Raw genomic sequence first — 20,321 nt, forward strand, 5'->3', positions numbered from 1 at the left:
AAAAGAGGAAGCTTGAACATCTTTACATTAATGCAAAACAAAAACAAATCTTAGTCAATGAAAAAGAGTCAAATGAAGTCTTGGTGCACCATCTTGGGAAAGCTGTCTACTTCGTGATGCCATCTGTTTCTAAGAAAGATTTCCCTTGGATATTCTCAATTTTAAGTCACCTATAGGTTGACAAGTCCAAGAAACCAAGGGAGCTCTCTTTAGTCCAGAAACGTGAACTCAAGGCTCAAGACACTGAAGCTTTACTGCAGTGTTGAGTAGTAAGAGGACCCTGGTATGGTTTTTTTCAGCGAGACTCAAGGGCAGTTTTTCTCTAGTGTCATCTCCAGAAGACCCAATCTTTAGTTTCCAGGTGATGGAAGATCTGAATATTATCAACTGGTGGTTCATAGAAAGCCTACTTCAACTGGTGGACATGTACATTTGCAAAATGCATCAAGGCCTTGCATTATTTAGTCACATCAGCACTAACAAGTACAGGGGATACACAATGTTGTATTATCAAAGGAATAGATACTACAGTAATTATTTCATAAGGGGTTAGTTTGTGTTTTCCCGTAGAGGTTAATCTAATTACCAGTAAGGCTACTGGTAAAAACTTTTTACCAAAATAAACCACTTGACTCTGTTAGTTTAACTAATTTTAGCTTCAAGATACCATTTGTCCATTCAACCTTTCCAGAATCATGAGGATGATAGTGCAATTGGGTTTGAAAAATCTTATTTATTAACTTATCCTATAAAGTGAATTGTCTAACAACTTTCTCCAAACCTGAATTTGTGGCTGTAATCATGGTTTATGTGGAATATTTTGGGTCAACAGTGTCCTTCTTGGGCACCATTCTCCTCAGCAGTGCACCCTCTGCACGGCGAATGTCACATACAGGTCAATGCGCATCCTGACGTTAGGAAAGGATTACTGTTGGGGTTTTGGGACTCGAACTGGCTTCCCTGCTCCTCAACTTGCAGACGGCCTATTGTGAGACTTCACCTTGTGATCGTGTGAGTCAATTCTCCTAATAAACTCCTCTTCGTATATACGTCTATCCTATTGTCTCTGTCCCTTTAGAGAAACCTAATACAAATTCCCCACCTCAATATGTTTCTGAAACTGAAGTGATGTGATGCTAGATTGAAGAGCTTTTCAATAATATGAAAGTTATGTTACAACTTAATATTAAAGTAAACATATATTTAAAACCTCTCTCTGGCTGGGCACGGTGGCTCACACCTGTAATCCCAGCACTTCGGGAGACTGAGGTAGGTAGATCACCTAAGGTCAGGGGTTCAAGACCAGCCTGACCAACATGGTAAAACCCTGTCTCTACTAAAAATACAAAAAATTAGCTGGCATGGTGGTGGGTGCCTGTAATCCCAGCTATTCAGGAGGCTGAGGCAGGAGCATCACTTGAACCCAGGACGCAGAGGTTGCAGTGAGCCAAGATCACACCACTGCACTTCATCCTGGTCAACAGGAGCGAAACTCTCAAAGGAAAAAAAAAACCTCTCTCTGTGAGAATCACTTCAACAATTAAGGTATTCCATGACTTCGCGTGTAGTTAAAATAATCATGTGATGATTTATTTATATTCTGGGAAAATATTTATTTAAAAATATTCATATGCAAAGAAAGGAATCGGTTTGAGGAAGCCAGTCCTCAAACCATTTGAAAACTTATTTGAAAGCAGGGGATTCAGGGGGTCCTCCTCACACTCATGAACGGGGAATGACACAGAGTTTGTAACGTGGTGGGATACAGCCAAACCCAATATTTGCAGGACTGAGGTCGATATCCTTTGGGTCAACGAGAGGCTTCAAATTAAAATGCTGCAAAATGGCAGCCAACAATAGAAACAACTCCATGCGAGCCAGGCCTTCTCCAGCACACACTCGTTTTCCTAGAAGTAACAATGGTATTGATGAGACACTGAGGGAGTTTCAGAGACACGACGCTGTCGACAGTGAGACTAGGGGAAGCGGGGAGGAGGAGGCTGTGGGCAAATGGCCATCACAAGGCAGGACTCACCCCTCTCTGTCTATTAAAAGAAGCACAAAATGTACTTGAGTGGAAGAATACCAGCGACACTGACTAATTCAGGGACCAGCCTTCATCAACCTCAATTATCCAGAGCTCAACTACAGTGTTAAGTTGGGAAGACCGTGTCTGCCTAGTAAAGAAGGCACCCCCAGTGCTCACCAGTTATGCCTACAGGAGGGAAGTAGGGCCCTGTTAGAAGCTGGGGCTCCAGCCTTGGGTGTGAAAAGTATGCAGTTGGTTGTGTGATCTTCCCACAACAATCCCTAAGATGAGGCCCTGGGAAGGAGGACAAGTGCCTCAAAGAGAGTCACTGAGTCACATCCCAGGAAGGCTTTGATGCTTCCTGTGATGATTCTCAGTAACCAAAGGTTAGGTTTTGTTTAGTAGCTCTGGTTTACAATTAGGGAGAATTGGATAATATGGCTTTGAGAGCTTTTCACTAAGTCTTGTTAAAATAGAAACAGAATTTAGCTATGAATGATGTAAAATATCTAGTCTTTGGGAAAAAAGAATCCACCTACAACACTTCATTCCCAGGATTGCTGCTGAAAGATGTTATGTAACTTCCCTGAACAGGGAAGAATACATGTGGGTCATGTTGTCGATAGACACAGGGCACACAGTGAGGTTCCGGGTGTCAGTGGGTGCCTGGGACAAGGGCAGAGCACACGTGGAGTGGTCATGAGGAGTGTCGGCTGCTCCTCTAGGGAAGGTGCTGCCTCTGATCTTTCTCACCTGCGGAAAATGGCTTGAAATAGTCACTGTACTTGAACTTCCCATTTTCATCCAGGAAGTGTTCTGGCTTAAACTTTTCTGGATCAGGAAATTCTTGGTTGTCATACAAAACAGAGTCCAGAGTTGGCACTACGACCGTGCCCTAGAAGAAACAAAAACTGTCTCAGTGAGTCATGTTAACAGAATGTGGGCTTTCACCTGGAAACCCCCAGTGAAGAATGTTGTTTTGAATATTATGCTATAGAAGATAGTATATTTTCAACGGAGGGAGTTGCTTAGTGAAGGATTAGATAGAAAGCAGTCAGGGGTCAGGTCTAAATGAAGATGAAAGCCCTAATCTCACAGGATTAACCCCAGAACTGGTTGTGATTGTTCCTGGCATTAGAATTCACTACAGTCCCAGGCATTAACTGCTGAGGCACTTTTCCAGATTTCCTCCACCTTTCTGGTCACCAGGCCAATCTGAGCACTCCTGGGGAAGCAGCACTCAACAGGGTGGGAGTAGGGGGCAGCCCCTCCACTCGGTGAACCCTGCCAAAGGGAAGGGTCTTGGGGCCCCCATCCTGCTCCCTGGCATGAAGGCGATTAGCTGATAAGATGGTGTTCATGCTGTGTGCTCCAGGCTCACGCTGGACCTTGGGGATGATGTATCCTCTGAAAAGGGTGTCTCGGGTTGCTTCATGGGGCAGGTTGGAGGGCACGAGGGTGATGAACCGCTGAATCTCATGCACCACAGCATCCATGTAGGGCATCTCTTGCCTATCCTTGATGGCGGGGATTCGGCTTGGCCCAATCACCCTGTCAATTTCTTCATGGAGCTTCTCTGCCAGGATATGAATGGGACAAATTTAAGGGATTTGTTCATGGCCAGTTGGACATCCACCCATCATCCACCCATCTATTCAATCACCCTTTATCCATCTGCCCACCTACACATCCATCCACCCCTCCATCCATCCATCGACACTCCATCCATCCACCAATCACCCACCCACCCAACCATCCACCCACCCACCCAGCCAGCCAGCCATCTACCCTCCCATTCACCCACCCACCCATCCATCCACCCACCCATCCATCCACCCTCCCATACACTCACCCACCCATTCACCCTCCCATCCACCCATCCACCCATTTATCCACCCTCCCATCCATTCATCCACCCACCCACCCATCCATCCATCTATCCAACCACCCATCCATCCATCCAACCACCCACCCATCCACCCATCTATCCATCCAACCATCCACCCATCCACCCATCCATTGACCCATCCATCCATTCACCCACCCATCCATCCAACCATCCATCCATCCATCCATCCATCCATCCATCTGTCTGTCCACCCCCATCCATCCACTCCCCTACCCAGCCAGAAGATGTTTATGGAGCATCCTAAGCAGTGCTTAAGTTTCCCTAGGTCCTTTGCATTACTGGAAAATTCTCCAAAAACTTAGTAAGAGCTAGGCTCTATGAGGTTATTTACAGGATGTTTTGGCATCCATTATCTTAGTTGATGATGGCTTATTCAGTTCTCTTCATGTAATGAGTAGAAGATAATGAAAGTGTTTTGGAAATTTCTTCTGGGAGGGTAATCTTTGCATTGATAATTACTCCAGGCTTGTTTACTGAATGCTTCTGAGTATGAAGGGAATTTACAGAGCAGAATCAGACATGCAGGGTCTACTTCTTGAAGTCTGAAAGTCTCTGTCTTTCTGACAGAGGTCACAGCTGCCTTGGGCAAGTTGCCTAGCCTTCCCGTATTTGGAGTTTCCCATGGAACATCATCATATGTTGAGTGAAAAAAAACAAGCTGCAAAATGTTATGTACAGTACCCAGGTGAAATATTAAACACATACAGCAATAATATGAATATTGTGCTGATAATTAATAACTGTTAAAGGTGCAAAGCCACACAGCAATTCTGGAGCCATCTCTGGGGAGAGAGGTGGGGAGATGTGAGGAGGTGGACTTTGGCTGGCTCTGTAACACATTTTCTTTTGAAGTGTTCTGACATAAGTATTGCAAAATGTTAATAAATGTTAAATTTGGCAATGGATATATGCATGTCAATCATATTTATTTTCCTTTTGTCTATATTGGAACCTCCTCATAAATAATAATTTAAAACATTTTTTGAGTCCATGGTTCCCCTAGTGCAGAGTAGTTGAAAGTTCTCTTATAATCGCTGCAGATCCATGCAATGATTCCTTCCCTAAACTTTTGGTTCCTTGACCCTTCATATTTCCATGTGACTGAAAAAGCAGAGGCCAGGGATGGGGCATGGTGGCCACACCTGTAACCCCAGCACTTTTGGGAGGCTAAGGCAGGAGGATCACTTGAGCCCAGGAGTTCAAGACCAGCCAGCGAAACATAGTAACAACCTGTCTCTACAATTTTTTTTTTTTTTAGAGACAGATTCTTGCTCTGTTGCCAGACTTGAGTGCAGTGGGGCACGATCTCCGATCAGTGCACCCTGTGCCTCTGGGGTTCAAGTGATTCTCCTGCCTCAGCCTCCCAAGTAGCTGGGACTACAGGCGCGTGCAACCACACCCGGCTATTTTTTTGTATTTTAGGAGAGACGGGTTTTCACCATGTTGGCCAGGCTGGTCTCGAACTCCTGACCTCGTGATCACCTGCCTTTGCCTCCCAAAGTGCCAGGATTACAGGTATGAGCCACTGTGCCCAGGCAAAATATTTTTTCTTTTACATTTTAATCAGCTGGGTGTGGTGGTGCACACCTGTGGCCCAGTTACTTGGGAGGCTGAGGTAGGAGGATCAATTGAGCCCAAGAGGTAGAAGCTACAGTGAGCCATGACTGCATCACTGCACAGCCTGGGCAGCAGAGTGAGACCCTGTCCCCTCAAAATAGAAGAAGAGGAAGAAGAAGAAGAGGAGGAGGAAGAGGAAGAGGAAGAGGAAAATAACAAGAAAAGCCAGGGTCTGACCCTGGGTCCATCACATGTCGACTTTCTTGGGGGAAATAACTTCAGAGCCTATAATTCCTGCTTTCAGGAACTGATGAGCCTTAAGACCACAAGTGACCATTAGCAGCAGCTTTGTGAGGAGGGCGGCACACACCACTCCGGCTGTGAACTGCCTCGGGCAGAGGCTGCCCAGCCCTGTGTCCAGCCCAGCGAGAGGCAGGGGCTCTGGGACCCCGGGCAGTCTCCAGCCGGGCTGCAGCTCCCTTTCCTCCCCTTTACTTGGAGCCAGCCCTGACTGGCCTGTTTGCACGCGGGTGCCCTCACATCACCTCTACTTGGCCCAGATGGGTGCTTCTCAGGGCACGACCCTCTGCCCACCTAGGCCCAGACCCCTCACACCTCCTCCAGGCACAGAGTCCCAACTGCCCCAGGTGCCGCTGGGAGGAGCCCTGTGGAAGGAATGACGAGGGTCCAGGGCAGCTGTAGCTGCTTCTTCCTGGACTTCCCTCCTCACATCTGCATTTGAGGAAGACGCCCCAGCAAGGACCCTCTCCTCCAGCTCCAACCTCCCCAGCTGCTCTGCCTAGAAGACCAGGTCTTACTCGGGGGAACTGGGACATTATCTTCTCTGTCATAGATAAGTTATTTATGGAGCAGAATGCAGACCCTGCCACCTTTCCACTCTGGTGTGGGATGTTTTCTGCAACCAGGGGCTTCTTCGTGGGGTATGGACCAACCAGTGTGCAAGAGTACCAGGTGTCCAGCACAGACAATAACATCTCCCCTCAAAGCAGTGCATCCAGCCATCTCACCACATCACCATGAGGGTTAACAAGCAGCTTCAAACAGAAAGCTGCAGCCTAAAACGTGCAAGGCTGGCCATCCAGGGAGATGCAGCCGTACGCACGGTGTCCCTCCAGTCACTTGCTTACCTTCGATCTCAGGGTATTTCATGAGAATCAGGAGCCCATATCTCAGAGTGGTGCTGGTGGTCTCTGTCCCCGCAAAGAACAGGTCAGCCACAGTCACGGTGATACCGTCCATTGTGTACAAGGGCTCTGCACTGTGCTTTTCCTGTGAGGCCAGAGACAGACCGGAGGAGAAGGGGCTGCTTGTCTCCTTTCAGCACAGAACCAGCCACCTCCCAGCTCCACAGGGACACAGGAGACAGTGTCCAAGAGGCTGTCCCAGTGGAACTGTGACTTGGAGCTGTGACAGACAGGGCCGTCTCCACCGCACAGCCATGGAAACTGAGACTCCCTGGAAACCTGCTGAGGGCAGGACAGGGCTCTGTCTCCCTCAACAGCATGAGGGCCACCCTGGGAGAGGCGACATCCCCCTGATCTTGGTCATAGCTCAGGCAGGAGCTAAACGACTCCTGCTGACCCCTCCTGCTACAGGGCTAGTGTCTGCTGCCATGAGGGGCCAAACTGGTGGAGGAGATGCTCAGACAGTTCTGGGAAATCAGTGTGGGCTCCACATGTTGTTCTTGAGCCACAAGCAACAGGAAAGGACAAGACAAGGACACAAGAAGCTTCTCCAAGCTGGGAAGGAGGCAGGGGATCAGGGTCCTGAGTGGCTGCAGGTGGATGAAGCTGGGGAGGGCTGGAAGTCTTGCACCTGTGCACAGTTGGGGAGTACATGCCCACAAGGAAGGCCGAGGGCTTCTCCTCAGACAAAATGCAATTCTCAAAGTCTGTGGACTAGAAAGGGTTGAGCAGCGGGACCTGGAGAGGGCTAAGGGGCCCACCCACACCACCCCAAAGCCCCAGGCCAGCTTGGCAGCCAGGCAGGCTGACTTGCGTCCAGTGGTCATGCTGAAGCCAAGAGTGTGTGTATGAAACTAAGAGCGTGCTGCACTGGAAGGCCTGGACACCAGTGAGTGCAAGTCACACTGTAAATCTGAAATCGTGTGCTCCCTGCCCACCCTGGAGAGCCCACATCATGGAAGGGCCGAGCCTACCTTCTCCATTTCCACAAGCAGGCAGTCGGTGAGATCCTGGGGGCAGTTGGGGTCCAGAGATTGAAGGTGCTCCTTCACCCTTTCAGACACATACTCCTTTACTTCAGCCACATTTTTCATGACTTTTCTATGGCTTCCAGGCAAGAAGTGTAGTAAGCTGGGGAAATTATTGTAAAGCTAGAGAGGGAAAAAAATATTTTACTATTTTCTTCTGGATGCAACATAATTCTGTGTGTTGGAACAACAACACATTCTCCAAACCTGAATTTGTGGCTGTAGTCATTGTTTATTTGGAGTATTTTGGGTCAACAGTGTCCTTCCTGGGCACCATTCTCCTCAGCAGTGCACACTCTGCACGGCAAATGTGCACACACAGGTCAATACACATCCTGACGTTACGAAACGGGGTGCGCAGGGCCCCAGAGATGTCTCTGGGAGTAATATTTAGGATGTCTAATCAAACACCCTTTGAAGCTATGTTCTCTTTGGCTTTTGCAGTCCTGTCTATCACATACAACCTGAATTTTCCTTCTTTTTCTAATATAAACTATACAGTTGATGATTGATGAAAGAGGAAAGTGGCTTCACCTGGAGCCAGGGAGTGCTGAGCAGTTGGAAGTTCTCATTAAACAAATACATCAGCCTCAGAAACTTCTCATCGTTGTAGTCAAAATGCTTGCGGAAGAGGATGTCAGCTATGACGTTGCAGGGCGCGCAGCCGATGAGGAAGGTGGGGTCGAAAGGCTGGCCTGGAAAACAGGCAGTCGGAGTAATCAGAAGATGGACACGAGGAGACTCCTCCACCGGCTCAGTCACCCGCTGAGGTTCACCAAGGCCCGTGAGAAGGTGCCCTGATAACTGGCGATTTACAAAAGATAGTGAATGTCTGAATCTGTTTGAGTTTCCTTTGCTTTTCGACAGTATTTAGGATACAAGTCGTGTGTTTAATGGCCACCCTTGCTCCCTGAAGTGTGTAGCTGGAAACTAGAGTTGTAAAACACAGTATCTGTGGACTCACGGGACCCTCTCCTTGTCCGTAGGTCCCTGTGGTTCAGATGCAGTCTAGGAGTCCCAACCAGGGCTCCCTGCGCCCCTGGTCTGCATGAGGACTGGGCCCTGCAGCAGATATGTACCTTGGGTCTTCCTGAGCGCTTCCAGCAGGAAGTGGGCCTCCCTCTGGATCCGGCTCTCGTTGCCCTGTTTCCCCATCCCATAGTTCCGGAGGGTGGTCAGGGAAAACCGCCGGATGTCCTTCCAGGTAGGTCCATTATTGAAAATAATTCCTAAGGCAGAGGGGACAGGAGAGGGTTATTCCAAGTACCTATTTTGGGGAGAAACGAGCTAGAGAGGGCCTGGGAGAGCACAGCAGGGTTTGCAGGGGTGTAAACAAGTGACAGAGGGGACAGAGGGACAGAGAGACAGAGGCATGTCCCAGCCTGGGAGCTGCCAGCACCGGCCACTGGTCAGGTTTTGGGGAGGAGCCTTTCTGGGGCCCTCACAGTCTGCACTGCGGTTTCTTCATCACATGTAGCCTCTCCTGGGTGCTTTTCTTCATGCTGTCAATTTGCCTTCTTTCTTTTTCCTTTCTGCTGAGTCTTCCCCATGCTACATAAAACCACATATGGCCGCTCCAAGAACACCTCCCACCTCTTTCCCTTTCTATATAAGGGAATAAATATTCACTTATTCCCACCCTTATCTCAACGAACTATGAATCTTTTTATTTTCTCCCAGATAGGAACCTTGAAATTATCCCTGTTCCCCTGCACACTCCCAGCCATAGCTCATTTACACCTCAGGGGCCCCTTCCCCCTCTCTCCCTGGCTCTCTGTCTTCCTCTTATCCATCATCACTTCCTCCATAAATACATTTTGGGTACCTCCCGCATATAAGACATCCTGCCAGCTCTGGGCATTCTGCAGTAAACAAGGGTCATGTCCTACGCAACTTCATTAGCTGATGGACCACTGACCACTCCTAGGAGGCGCCTGCAGGGCGCTCAGAAAGTGCCTGGCAAAGCTGTGCTCACGTGCTCCAGAAGCAAGGCTGTCCGGCCTGAGAGGGGCGGGGCCACATGAGATGAGGTGGGTGGGGCAGGGGTGCAGCTGGACTGAGGGCTTCATCTCATCCTGAAAGGTGTGGAGGAAGGACTGAGGAGACAGGTGGGGCAGGGGGGCAGACGTGGTCATGTTGAGTGGAGGGCACCCCGGGATGACCCATTTAAACAGCGTTCAACAGGTTAAAAATCTAGATTGGGAACGAAGCTTTCTCTGTTTTATGAACTTTTTCTGAAAGGATGTGTGCAGTTCCCTCGACACGTTGTCACACAGACTGTGCTCAGTTTTGTGCTAATAAGGAATATTTCCATCATTGTCCCTCAACGGCCAGGTGCAGCCCATGCCCAGGACTCTGCTAATCTTCCGCCAGTCTGGGCCCTGTGCATCATGTGAAAATGAAGCTTTAGAGCCCCCAGGCAGAGGCAGCGAGGTCCCCTTGGGCCCGATCTGTGTTGATGTGAGTTCCGCTCCCTGCCCTGCTGCCTCAGACTCTGCCTTGGACCCGTGGGTGGCAGAAAGGGCTCCCCGGAACCAGAACTGAGCTCCTCAACCACTGAACCCCAGGGCCTCCAGTAATGCTCCTCCTGTGTTAACGACAAGGTCTGAGATGGTTAATTTTGTTTTTGGCAACCCCAGAGAAGTAAAACAAACCCAGAATGTAAAAGAAGGAAAACCAAATGCCACTAATTGTGATACAACCACCCCGTTGCCCGCTTCCGGAGACAAGGTTCTGGACGCGGTTCTGGCGCGGGAGCCTGAGCTGGAGCCGCGACCCCCGCCCGCCGCCAGCCCGCGCCCCGCAGAGCGCACGCCTAGAGCGCGAACACCAGCGCCTACTCTGTGCTGACGGCCTTCCTTATCGCTTGGTTTAATTTTTAGATTTGTTGGCCCATTCAATGTTCACAATGTTCAGGAATGTAGACTGGACAACTAAACAGGGCAAGAGCGCGAGCTCACCATGTACAAATTCCACACAGCATGGCAAAGGTTTTCTGGAGCCTCGTCATCAAAGTTGACTCAGGTGGAACTAGAGGCTTCCATGTGGGACACCGTGTTATTTCTAATCTACTTTGAAACCGAGGGGCAGGGAGGGAGGAAGGAGAAAGCAGCAGCAGGCCGGGTCTGCAAGCAGGAAGAGGGGAGCCGGCCGGCAGCCCCGCCTTGCTGGGGTCTGAAGCCAGGAGGCTGGGAGAATATGCTCAGATAAAGACGAGCCAGACCTCCAGACCCCAACCTTCGTCTCCCTAGAGAGGGAACAGGCCGTTTTCTGGATTTGCTGAACTCGGGGCTCTGGAGACAGGAAATGTGGAGGAGACAGCAGAGGTGAGGCTGGGAGATGGAATTTCAGTGGGTCTCTTCCCCCTTCCCGGTCTCAGGACATCCCCCCAGCGGGACATCAGAGGCTCCCTCTCTGGAGGTCACCAGCTGCGCTGAGCCAAGCCCCGAGGCGAGCGGTGTCCGCAGCTTCCGACGCCTCAGCGTGGGTGAGGGGACCTCGGTGGACGAAGCCACCTGTGCCCAGGCGGTTGAATAGGAGGGGAAAGCGCTCCGGGAGGAGCCTGCGGGCGCAGAGGCGGAGCGGGGGGTGGGGGTGGGGGCTCCTGCTCAGAAACAGCCCCGCCCATCCCTGTGAACTCGCCCGGTCGCTGAGAGGCCCAACTCCTGGGCGACTCGGGGCGCCTCGCGCCGCAGGCAACGCGCGGGGTTCATCGCCCGAATCCTGATATCATCCTTCGGATGCTGTTACTGTAACATGACTGTTAGTTTAGTATTTGGCCATCGCCGACGTGGCTGGCGCCCGTAACTGTCCCGGGGCGTGGTATGCGCCCCCCCGCCCCGTGCCGGGGACGCGGACTCACCCCTGTCCCTGTGCGCTTGGAACGCGGGGATGTCGGCTCTGCCCGAGAACTCGTCCTTGTAGTCCAGCAGCACTTCCCTCACCGCCTTGTAGCCGTGCACAACCACCACGCGCCGCGAGCCCAGGTACAGCGTGAACACCGGCCCGAAGCGCTGGGCCAGCTGCGGAGACCCGAGGCTGGAAGTCAGACCCGCGGCCCCGCGAGGAGGTGCGGGGCTCTAAGCCACACCCCTGCCAGGAGGGTATTGCTGTTGCTCTAGAGAGCCCAGAGGGATGTGGGGAAAGGCTGCCTTTGTCCAGCCCCAGGTGGGGGAGACCCTCCCCACAAGAGGCTGCTGCGTCTGCAGCGCGCGCGGGGGGCTCCAGCTGCCCCGCACCCCACCCGCCTGGATTCGGGCAACTCCGCGGACTCCGGCTCAAGTCCCTTCCCTAAGGCGCGCCCACCAATCGCCCTGTTGCCCGCTTCCGGAGTCGAGGTTCTGGACCCGGTTCTGGCGCGAGAGCCTGAGCTTGAGCCAGTGCCCCCCGCCCGCCGCCAGCCCGCGCCCCGCAGAGCGCACGCCCAAGAGCGCGAACACCAGCGCCTGCTCCATGCTGAGGGCGTTATCAGTTCATTTAACGTTTAGATTTGTTGGCCCATTCAGTGTTCACAACAGTCGTAGGCGGCAGGTATTGGTGCCACACGGGCTGGCCCAACACTTCACGTTTCAACTTCTGCTTTGGCAAACACAGGCTGACGCCCAGCGGGTGCGCATCTGGCCGCCAGCGCGGTTATCCCGGCCTCGCAGCAGCCCGGCCTCGCCGGCCTCCCCATCATCAGCCCCGAGGACCAGGCACCGGCGGGGGCCTCCAGGGCTTGGCACACGGGCTCCGGGCTCCAGTTGCACCGCAGGCGACACATTTTGAGTGTCGCTCCAGGATGCTGTCAATTCAGTTAACTCACAACAGGCTGGTATTGAACAACCACAATTTGTCTGCAAAGCAGTTGAATACACACATACCAGATCCAATTCCTGAGTTATTCTCCCTAAAATCAACACTATTTCTCTTACCTGGGTGAAGGACTTGGGAATATTCTTCCATTCCAACTGGAAGAGGTTCCCGATGATGGGAAGTGGGAAAGGGCCTGGGGGCAGATTCCAGCTGCTGTGCACCTGCTTCCAGATGGACACCAGCAGAAGGACAGCCACCCACACTAACAGGGCCACGGTGACTCCCAGGGCAGACATGGTGCCGCTGGGGTCCCGCTGCCAGCCTGGGAGGACAATCCTGTGGAAACGCAGGGCTTTTTATAATGTGTTTTGAGAAGGTGGGTGACCCACCAACCAATGCCTTCTTCCTTCTCCTGTAGCCCAGATTATTAGTTTATTATTAGCTGCTGTTGGCCATCGTTTCGAAGGCTGATTCCCGCAGTGGTGGCCCCCAGGGTTTCCAGTCAGTGACCTGGTGAGGGTGAAGCTGGGCCATGTCAACACCCTGGTTGCTAGCACCTGTCACTGTGCCAGCAAACACATCCAGGGACATGTTGCCAACCCACAGTTAAGAACGTGGGGTGAGGGACTGTCCTGCCCTTTGGCACTGGTTGGACAAAGGGGAACTCCAGCTGTATTGCCATGAATTTGTTTGGAGTAGGGTTTGATGTAATACAACATCAGCCACATGCTAACCCCCTCTAGACAGGGTACCAGCCCTCCTGGTGCAACAGCCTCTTGATGTCTGATGAGGAGGTTTGTCTGAGTAGCCCTCAGTAGTATCTGAATCACCACCTGCCACATGAGTGGGGCCAGAAGGAAAATTCAACATCGGAATTCTATTCCACTTTCTCAAATTAACTGGAAAATTCCATGAAAGAAAAATAAAAGGAAAGAAAGAGTCGACCAATTCTGAGAAAGTTAATCTCTGTTTTTATTTTTTAAAAGTGTTTATATTCTGGCTGTAGAAAACCAAGAAAAAGTTATTCTTTGGAATTATTCCACATTTAAATTCTTAAAAAATTACATTAGGGTTTTATTGGATTTGTTTTACATTAGGGTAAATTTGGAAGATGATTTTAAAGATATCTTGTCTTTGTTGATCCCAGGACACAGTAGAGCTCCACATTGACTAGTTTCTTCTTTCATGTATTAATTATTTTCTTCATACAGGCCCTCTTCCACCTTCTATGAATGTAGTCTGCAGGTAATTTGTGGAGCTTTTTGTGTGTGTGTGGTTAGAATGAAGAGAATATTTTTCATTCTGTCTTCTAACTGGCAATATATAGAAGTTCTTAATTCATAGATTGCAATTTTATACTTTTATATAAGCAATGAATATGTATAATAGAAAATATGATGAGAAATGAAGAAAATAAAAGTCATTTACAATCCAACCAAATGACTTGCGGATTTTGAGTTATGTCATTCTATACTTGTATGTATACAAAAATGAGACTCCATACTATATATTGCATTTCAACCCAGTTTTTCTTTTGACAATTTATTAGCCACGTGAGCAAGTCGTTTGTTGTGCTGCACCTAACGCTGCACCTCTCCTGAACCAAGAAGGAGCACTGGCCTCAGGCAGAAGCTTCAGGAGCCTTTGCCTCCCTCTGGTTTTTTGCACCCCTCGAGGTAAGAACTGACAATGGAGAACTAGACTGGCTCATGGGTGAATTAGCACGCCCTCTCCTCCTGTCTTTCCTTTCCAGTGGCCAGTGTGAGGTGGCAGGGACAATTTCCTGGGCAGAAACTGAGCTGTCCAGACCCCTGCACCCTGTTCTCCTGTTGTGGGCCCAGCCAGGCCTGGCCGAGACAGACAGCCATTGGGGTCCACAAGTTTCCTTGCTTACTGATTCCTTCTCCTAGTGCTTGACAGAAGCAGAGTCAGCTCCCCACAGACTGAAATTGAAGCCTTGGCTTTGGTGGGGTGAGAACAGGAAGCATCATGGTGGAGAGGCAGAGCAGGCCTCTGGCTCCCCTGGGCTGAGGATAGCCTCGTCTGTGCAGCTTACCTGAGTGTGCACATCCCACGTGGGACCTGCCTGCCCTGGAGAATCTGTGCCTCACAGGGATGCAGCTGTGGCCTGAGTCCTCTGGCCATAATACTGTTAGATGCCCAACCAACATCAAATTTTAAATACGGGAACATGTTGTTTGAAAATAATGACATTTCTGTGTACTTCTTTCAGAAGCCAGTGCTTTTATTTGTTTTGTATCTATCCGATTGGCAGGACACTGTAGGACAAGGTTAAATAATCAGGATGACAGAGTGCCTGTGCCTGTGCCTGTGCCTGTAGCAGGGAGTTCTTCAGGCTTCCGTCACATCTGCTGTTGGCTGGGTATGGCAAAGAGGTGACTGTATTGGGACAATTTTCTTCTTTCTCTAGATAACTAACAGTGTTTTTCAGGGATGAGATTTGGGTTAATGAAATGTCTTTTTGACTGAGACAATCCTGTGACTTTTCTCTGTAGACCTGCTAGTATGATGCCAGATGAAAACACTGTCTCACAATGTACCATAAAAGTACCATAAACTTTTATATTGTCTCATAAAAAAGTACCTCATAGTTCCACATCACAACCAACTCCTTCATGGAGTGATACTCTTTTAACATGCTAAGGATTCCACTTGTTAATAGTATTTTTAGTAATTTTGCATCTATACCCGCAAATAACATCGGGCTATAGTTTTTGTGTTATATTAGGTTCTTGCATAACAATTGCAGTATTCTAGAAACCATTGCAAAACCGCTGTCTTCTCTGTGCCTGGAGATACTTTATATTGTAGGGGAATTGTCTGTGCTTCAAAATTTTAATAGAACTCACTAGTAAAGCAATATAGAGAAGATTTATTGGAATTAAATAATGGTTTATAAAGATTAGAAAGATAATTTTAATTGGGAAAGTAAAATATCTCCTTTTAACAAATGCAAACAACACGGAAGTGGGTGAAGTGAAAACTGAGAATCCCAAATTCACCCTACAAAGGCAGCTTCCATATTTTAAGCCCATTCAGATGGAAAAATTCTGCTAATTATTTTTATTATTTGTAGTTTATTTGTTTTTTTTTTTTTTTTGAGACGGAGTCTCGCTCTATCGCCCAGGCTGGAGTGCAGTGGCCGGACCTCAGCTCACTGCAAGCTCCGCCTCCCGGGGTCCCGCCATTCTCCTGCCTCAGCCTCCTGAGTAGCTGGGACCACAGGCACCCGCCACCTCGCCTGGCTATTTTTTTGTATTTTTTAGTAGAGACGGGGTTTCACCGTGTTAGCCAGGATGGTCTCGATCTCCTGACCTCGTGATCCGCCCGTCTCGGCCTCCCAAAGTGCTGGGATTACAGGCTTGAGCCACCGCGCCCGGCCTATTATTTGTAGTTTTAATTTTATACCTACTAAAACACTTTTTTGCACTTACTTTAATTCTGTGTATAATGTGGATTTGAGTTACTAGTGTTCTTTGACTTTGACCCAAGAGACTTCCTTTAGTATTTCTTATGACAGGCGTATGAATTCTCTCGGTGTTGTTTATCCAAGAATGTCTTAATTTCTCTTTCTTTTTGACATTTGTTCTTAGCCAAAAGGCTAAGACGTATTTTAAATTTTAATTAATTAATTAATGGGGGAGGGTAATAGAAAACCTGCTAGACAAATTCTAAAGAGTTGTAATACTTCTGTCTTTTTGGAAGCATGTTTTCTGGATACAGAAATCTTGGTTGGCAGTGTTTTCCTTCAGTGCCCTGACTGCGTCATCTCACTGCTTGCTGGCCCCATGGCTTCTGGTCAACAGGTGCTGTTATTTTATCAAGGGCTGATTTACCTGATGACTCAGCTCGCTCTTGCTGCTTCCAGGACTCCCACTTTCCCTTTGATTGTTTGACTACAGTGTGTGCAGGTACGGCTCTCCCTTAATTTATTCTATTTTGAGAATAAACGAATAAATGACAATAAATGAATATTCATTTATTAAGCTTTTGGAGATATAGATGGATGTTTTTCATCAAATTTGGGGAATTTACACCCATTATTTCTTCAAATAGTGTTTGAGCCCCTTCTTTTTCTTTCTGTGATTCCCACTGTGCCTGTGTAGAACCTCTTGATGATGCCCCAAAGGTCTCTGAGGCTCCATTCATTTTTCAACAGTTTTGCTGGTGTTCACATCACCATTCTGGAGGAACAGATTTTCAGAGCTTCTTATCCTGCCATTCTGAAAGTGCTTCTCTTGTCTATCCTGTTTATCAGGAAAATAAGAGTTTCCAAGAAACTTCCAGAAAATCTGAGATTTTTTAAATTATTGGTTAGAATGTCACCACTCCTCTGTGCAAGAGAGGCTGGAAAGTGCAAAGACTTTCTAAGCAAATGCATCAAAATGTTAAGGGAATTAGGAATGGGATTGATTACTAATCAATAGCGTGTACCATACTATGGTTAAAAGTATTCTGTGTATTTTTCCAAACTTTAAAAACAATTTATATAAACATACACACACATACTACATTTTGTGAGGATTTCACAATTTGTCTATTTTGAGTTGATGAACAATTCAAATAGTTTCTCCAACTATTTATGTTACAAAAGGTGCCACAATGGTACCTGTAGATGTATCTTTGTTCAGACATGCACGTATCTCTGTAAGTCAGTTTTGTGGGAGTGGGACGGTTACGTCAGTAGATGTGTGGGCTTATGATGTTAATAGGTATATAAAACTGCTTCCTGAAAAGGTTGAAACACTTGAAACCCCCCACAGTAGTATGGCAGTGCCAATTTCTACACATCTTCTCCAATACTGGATACTGTCAGTCACTGATAACTGAAAATTCGTATGTCATTACTTTAATTTGCATTTCTCTGGTCAATAAAGAAGTAGAGTATTTTTCATCTATTGATTATTTATTTGAATTTCTTTTTTAATGAAACACTTCCTTCTCTTTTCATGTTGGGGTTTTACATATTTCCTCTCAGATTTTCAGGACTCTTGGTCTATCAAATAAATAGTAGTTGTTTTTACGTTTTATGGTTTGGAAGTTCCTCCCAGTCTCTTGTTTGATTTCCATGTGTAAGTTAGATTTTTATACAGTTAAAATGTTCAGACTTTTCCTTTGTGGCCTTTGGAATTTAGACAATGTTTTCTAAAAGAACTTCCCCATCGATTATTTTTAATTTAAAAGTCGCCTTTATGGCCGGGCGGGGAGGCTCATGCCTGTAATCCTAGCACTTTGGGAAGACGAGGCGGGCAGATCACGAGGTCAGGAGATCCAGACCATCCTGGCTAACACGGTGAAACCCCGTCTCTACTAAAAAATACAAAAAACTAGCCGGGCGACGTGGCGGGCGCCTGTGGTCCCAGCTACTCGGGAGGCTGAGGCAGGAGAATGGCGTAAACCCGGGAGGCGGAGCTTGCAGTGAGCTGAGGTCCAGCCACTGCACTCCAGCCTGGGCGACAGAGAGGGACTCCGTCTCAAAAAAAAAAAAAAAAAAAGAAAAGATCTATGTGATCTGGTCATTTTTAGATAAGGTGCTTTGATTTCTCCGACTAGAATCATGTTTTATTAAATTATCCTTTATTTTAAATATCTACTCAGCTATATTCAATACATATTAAAAATTAGCAATTAATCTTCTAATTGTACCTTCTACGTTGTATAAACATCTTTTTGTCCCCTCTGATAACTGCTACTACATGTGTTTGCTTTTCACAGTAGTTCCCTGGTCTATGTTTGCTCATCACAATATTTAAAGTATCTTTATGTCATTTTTGTTCTTGATAGGTGTCCTGTAAACATTCTATAGCTTTGACATAAAAAGAAAGATTTTCCTTTTTATAGGAGAATTAAACAGTCATATTTATCATATCACTAAATTTGGCTGTTATGTGTATGTATGTGTGTGTGCACGAGTGTGTATGTGTGTGCATGTGTGTATGTGTGTGTATGTGTGTGCACGAGTGTGTATGTGTGTGCATGTGTGTGTGCATGTATGTGTGTGTGCATGTGTGTATGTGTGTGTATGTGTGTGTATGTGTGTGCACGAGTGTGTATGTGTGTGCATGTGTGTGTGCATGTGTGTGTGCATGTGTGTGTGCATGTGTGTATATATGTATGTGTGTGTGCACGAGTGTGTATGTGTGTGTGCATGTGTGTATATGTATGTGTGTGTGTGTGTTTCCTTTCCCTGTGTTTGGATTGATCATTTTCTGTTTGTTCTTCTTTTCGCTTGATGATTTGGAATCCTGTTGTTATTCTACCAGTGGTTACCCTTGAATCTGAAAGTACATATAGACTTATAGTTTTTTATAAACTTGAATAATTTGTCAATATCTTCTTATCTGAACAAGAAGGGACCTTAGCATGCTTTTCTTCTCTACTTCTCTTGCAATATACACTCTGCCCCAAATCTCGGCAATTTTAGTTTTAGAATATTAGTTTTAAATTTGTTCAAATATACTTTCTTCTATTTTATAAATTAATTTATATCGAGGGCATTCACATTTTCAGCCACCTATCGAGTGATTATTTGCCCTCGAATATATGCTGTACCAATCCCTTTGCCTGTTTCTTCTATATCATATCTTGTCTTCTGTGGATTCCTGCTCCTAGACACACATCTTCCACATAAAATCAGGACCCAATTTTGTGGGGAGAGGGTGGGCTACACGAGGGGGTACACTTGGAATGCCCACCTGCCTGGGCTACTTGACCTCCCTCCACAGCCAAGTTCTCCTCAGTGGCAGATCACGTGTTGTCAGACTGACAGCGAACTTCCCTCCCCTCCCTTCACACTCACAAGTAGGAAGCATCAAACATCTCAGAAGTGCTCGAGGAGGACAATCAGTGCCATAAATCCTTGCACCCCAGAGTTAAGAGGCAGAAGAATGTTACTTTTCTGGGCACCCAAAAGGCTCTGGAGAAGAAGGGAGGGGAGCACGGAGGAGGCTGAAAACATGCTCAGAATGGCTGATTTGAGGGCTCTCCCTCGGAAACTTCCTCTTGTTTCGTGTTGTCAAAAGGGTGGAGAACCCTAAAACAGACATTCGTGTGGGCAAGTATCTAATGTTCAGTGCCACACTTCATTGGAAATAATGACCTTGACAAAAGCCAAACGTCTGTTCCAAGTAAAACAAAAGCAGAGAACACACAACCTCGCCGCGTCCAAAGGCCAAGCCACGCTGCTGCAGGAACAAAGCCTCCCAGTCCGAGGGCGCGCGGCCCTGCGCTGGGTCCTGTCTCCTGTCAGCCGGCCCTGCCCGCGCGCTGAGCCGCGGTTAAGGTTCCGGGAGCAAACAACACAGAAGTGGCAGCCCGGCTGGGTGGAGGGAGCCCCCCGGGCCCGCTGGGGCTGCAGCTCCCTGAGGCCCCGAGGGGACCCCGCTCGCCCGGGCCCCGCCCACCAGAGGGCGCCAGAGAGAAGCCGCGGGGGCGGCGCCTCGGCCGTTTCCCTGAGGCTCCTGGTGCCGGGTTTGAGACACAGGACAAAACGTGTGAACGGCTTCTGGAAATTATCAAGTGTGGTGAGGTATGAACACCAGGCAGCGCACTCCCAACCCCAAACAACATCTCATTCAAGCCGCGTCTGCCAGAAGCTCTCACATCCAACTGCCTCCCTCCAGAGGTAGCCGCTGTCCCGAATTTTGTTTTGAAAGTTCCCTGTGATTTTCTTTTTTATAGTGTGTAATTGGATTTTTAAAGGGATTTCGTAACATTTATATTCCCTGAGGCTTGAATTTTTTGCTCATCATTTGTCGTTACCACGTCGAGAGGTGTTG

General features: G+C 48.1%; 2 protein-coding genes and 1 pseudogene across 2 annotated transcripts in view; all 3 read right to left on the bottom strand.

Annotated features, from left to right (window-relative positions):
• The window catches only part of LOC117082782 (vegetative cell wall protein gp1-like), a 158,724-nt gene that overhangs the window by 34,638 nt on the left and 103,765 nt on the right, over positions 1-20,321 (bottom strand). The gene's annotated exons all lie outside the window — the stretch shown is intronic.
• On the bottom strand, positions 1,564-12,847 carry LOC117082874 (cytochrome P450 2E1). The gene is made up of 9 exons (XM_033210022.1): positions 12,642-12,847; positions 11,591-11,750; positions 8,808-8,957; positions 8,263-8,423; positions 7,675-7,851; positions 6,644-6,785; positions 3,418-3,605; positions 2,783-2,924; positions 1,564-1,907 (listed from the first exon to the last, which is right to left on the bottom strand). Exons 1-9 carry the CDS (start codon positions 12,816-12,818, stop codon positions 1,723-1,725), a joined length of 1,482 nt encoding a protein of 493 aa, XP_033065913.1. The 5' UTR covers positions 12,819-12,847; the 3' UTR covers positions 1,564-1,722.
• LOC117082899 lies at positions 16,185-16,233 on the bottom strand (annotated as a pseudogene).

The sequence above is a fragment of the Trachypithecus francoisi genome, unplaced genomic scaffold (assembly GCF_009764315.1).
Source record: "Trachypithecus francoisi isolate TF-2019V2 unplaced genomic scaffold, Tfra_2.0 Lachesis_group9, whole genome shotgun sequence".
Taxonomy (NCBI): Eukaryota; Metazoa; Chordata; class Mammalia; order Primates; family Cercopithecidae; genus Trachypithecus; species Trachypithecus francoisi.

Bases quoted from the DNA above. Each gene is read 5' to 3' on its own strand.
- LOC117082874 (XM_033210022.1), bottom strand. From the start codon at position 12,818: ATGTCTGCCCTGGGAGTCACCGTGGCCCTGTTAGTGTGGGTGGCTGTC. The intron at 7,852-8,262 runs GTGAAGCCACTT...TTCCCTCTCTAG, and splicing joins TCAGCACTCCCTGGCTCCAG to CTTTACAATAATTTCCCCAG. The intron at 2,925-3,417 runs GTCCAGCGTGAG...TGTTTCTTCTAG, and splicing joins GAGGATACATCATCCCCAAG to GGCACGGTCGTAGTGCCAAC.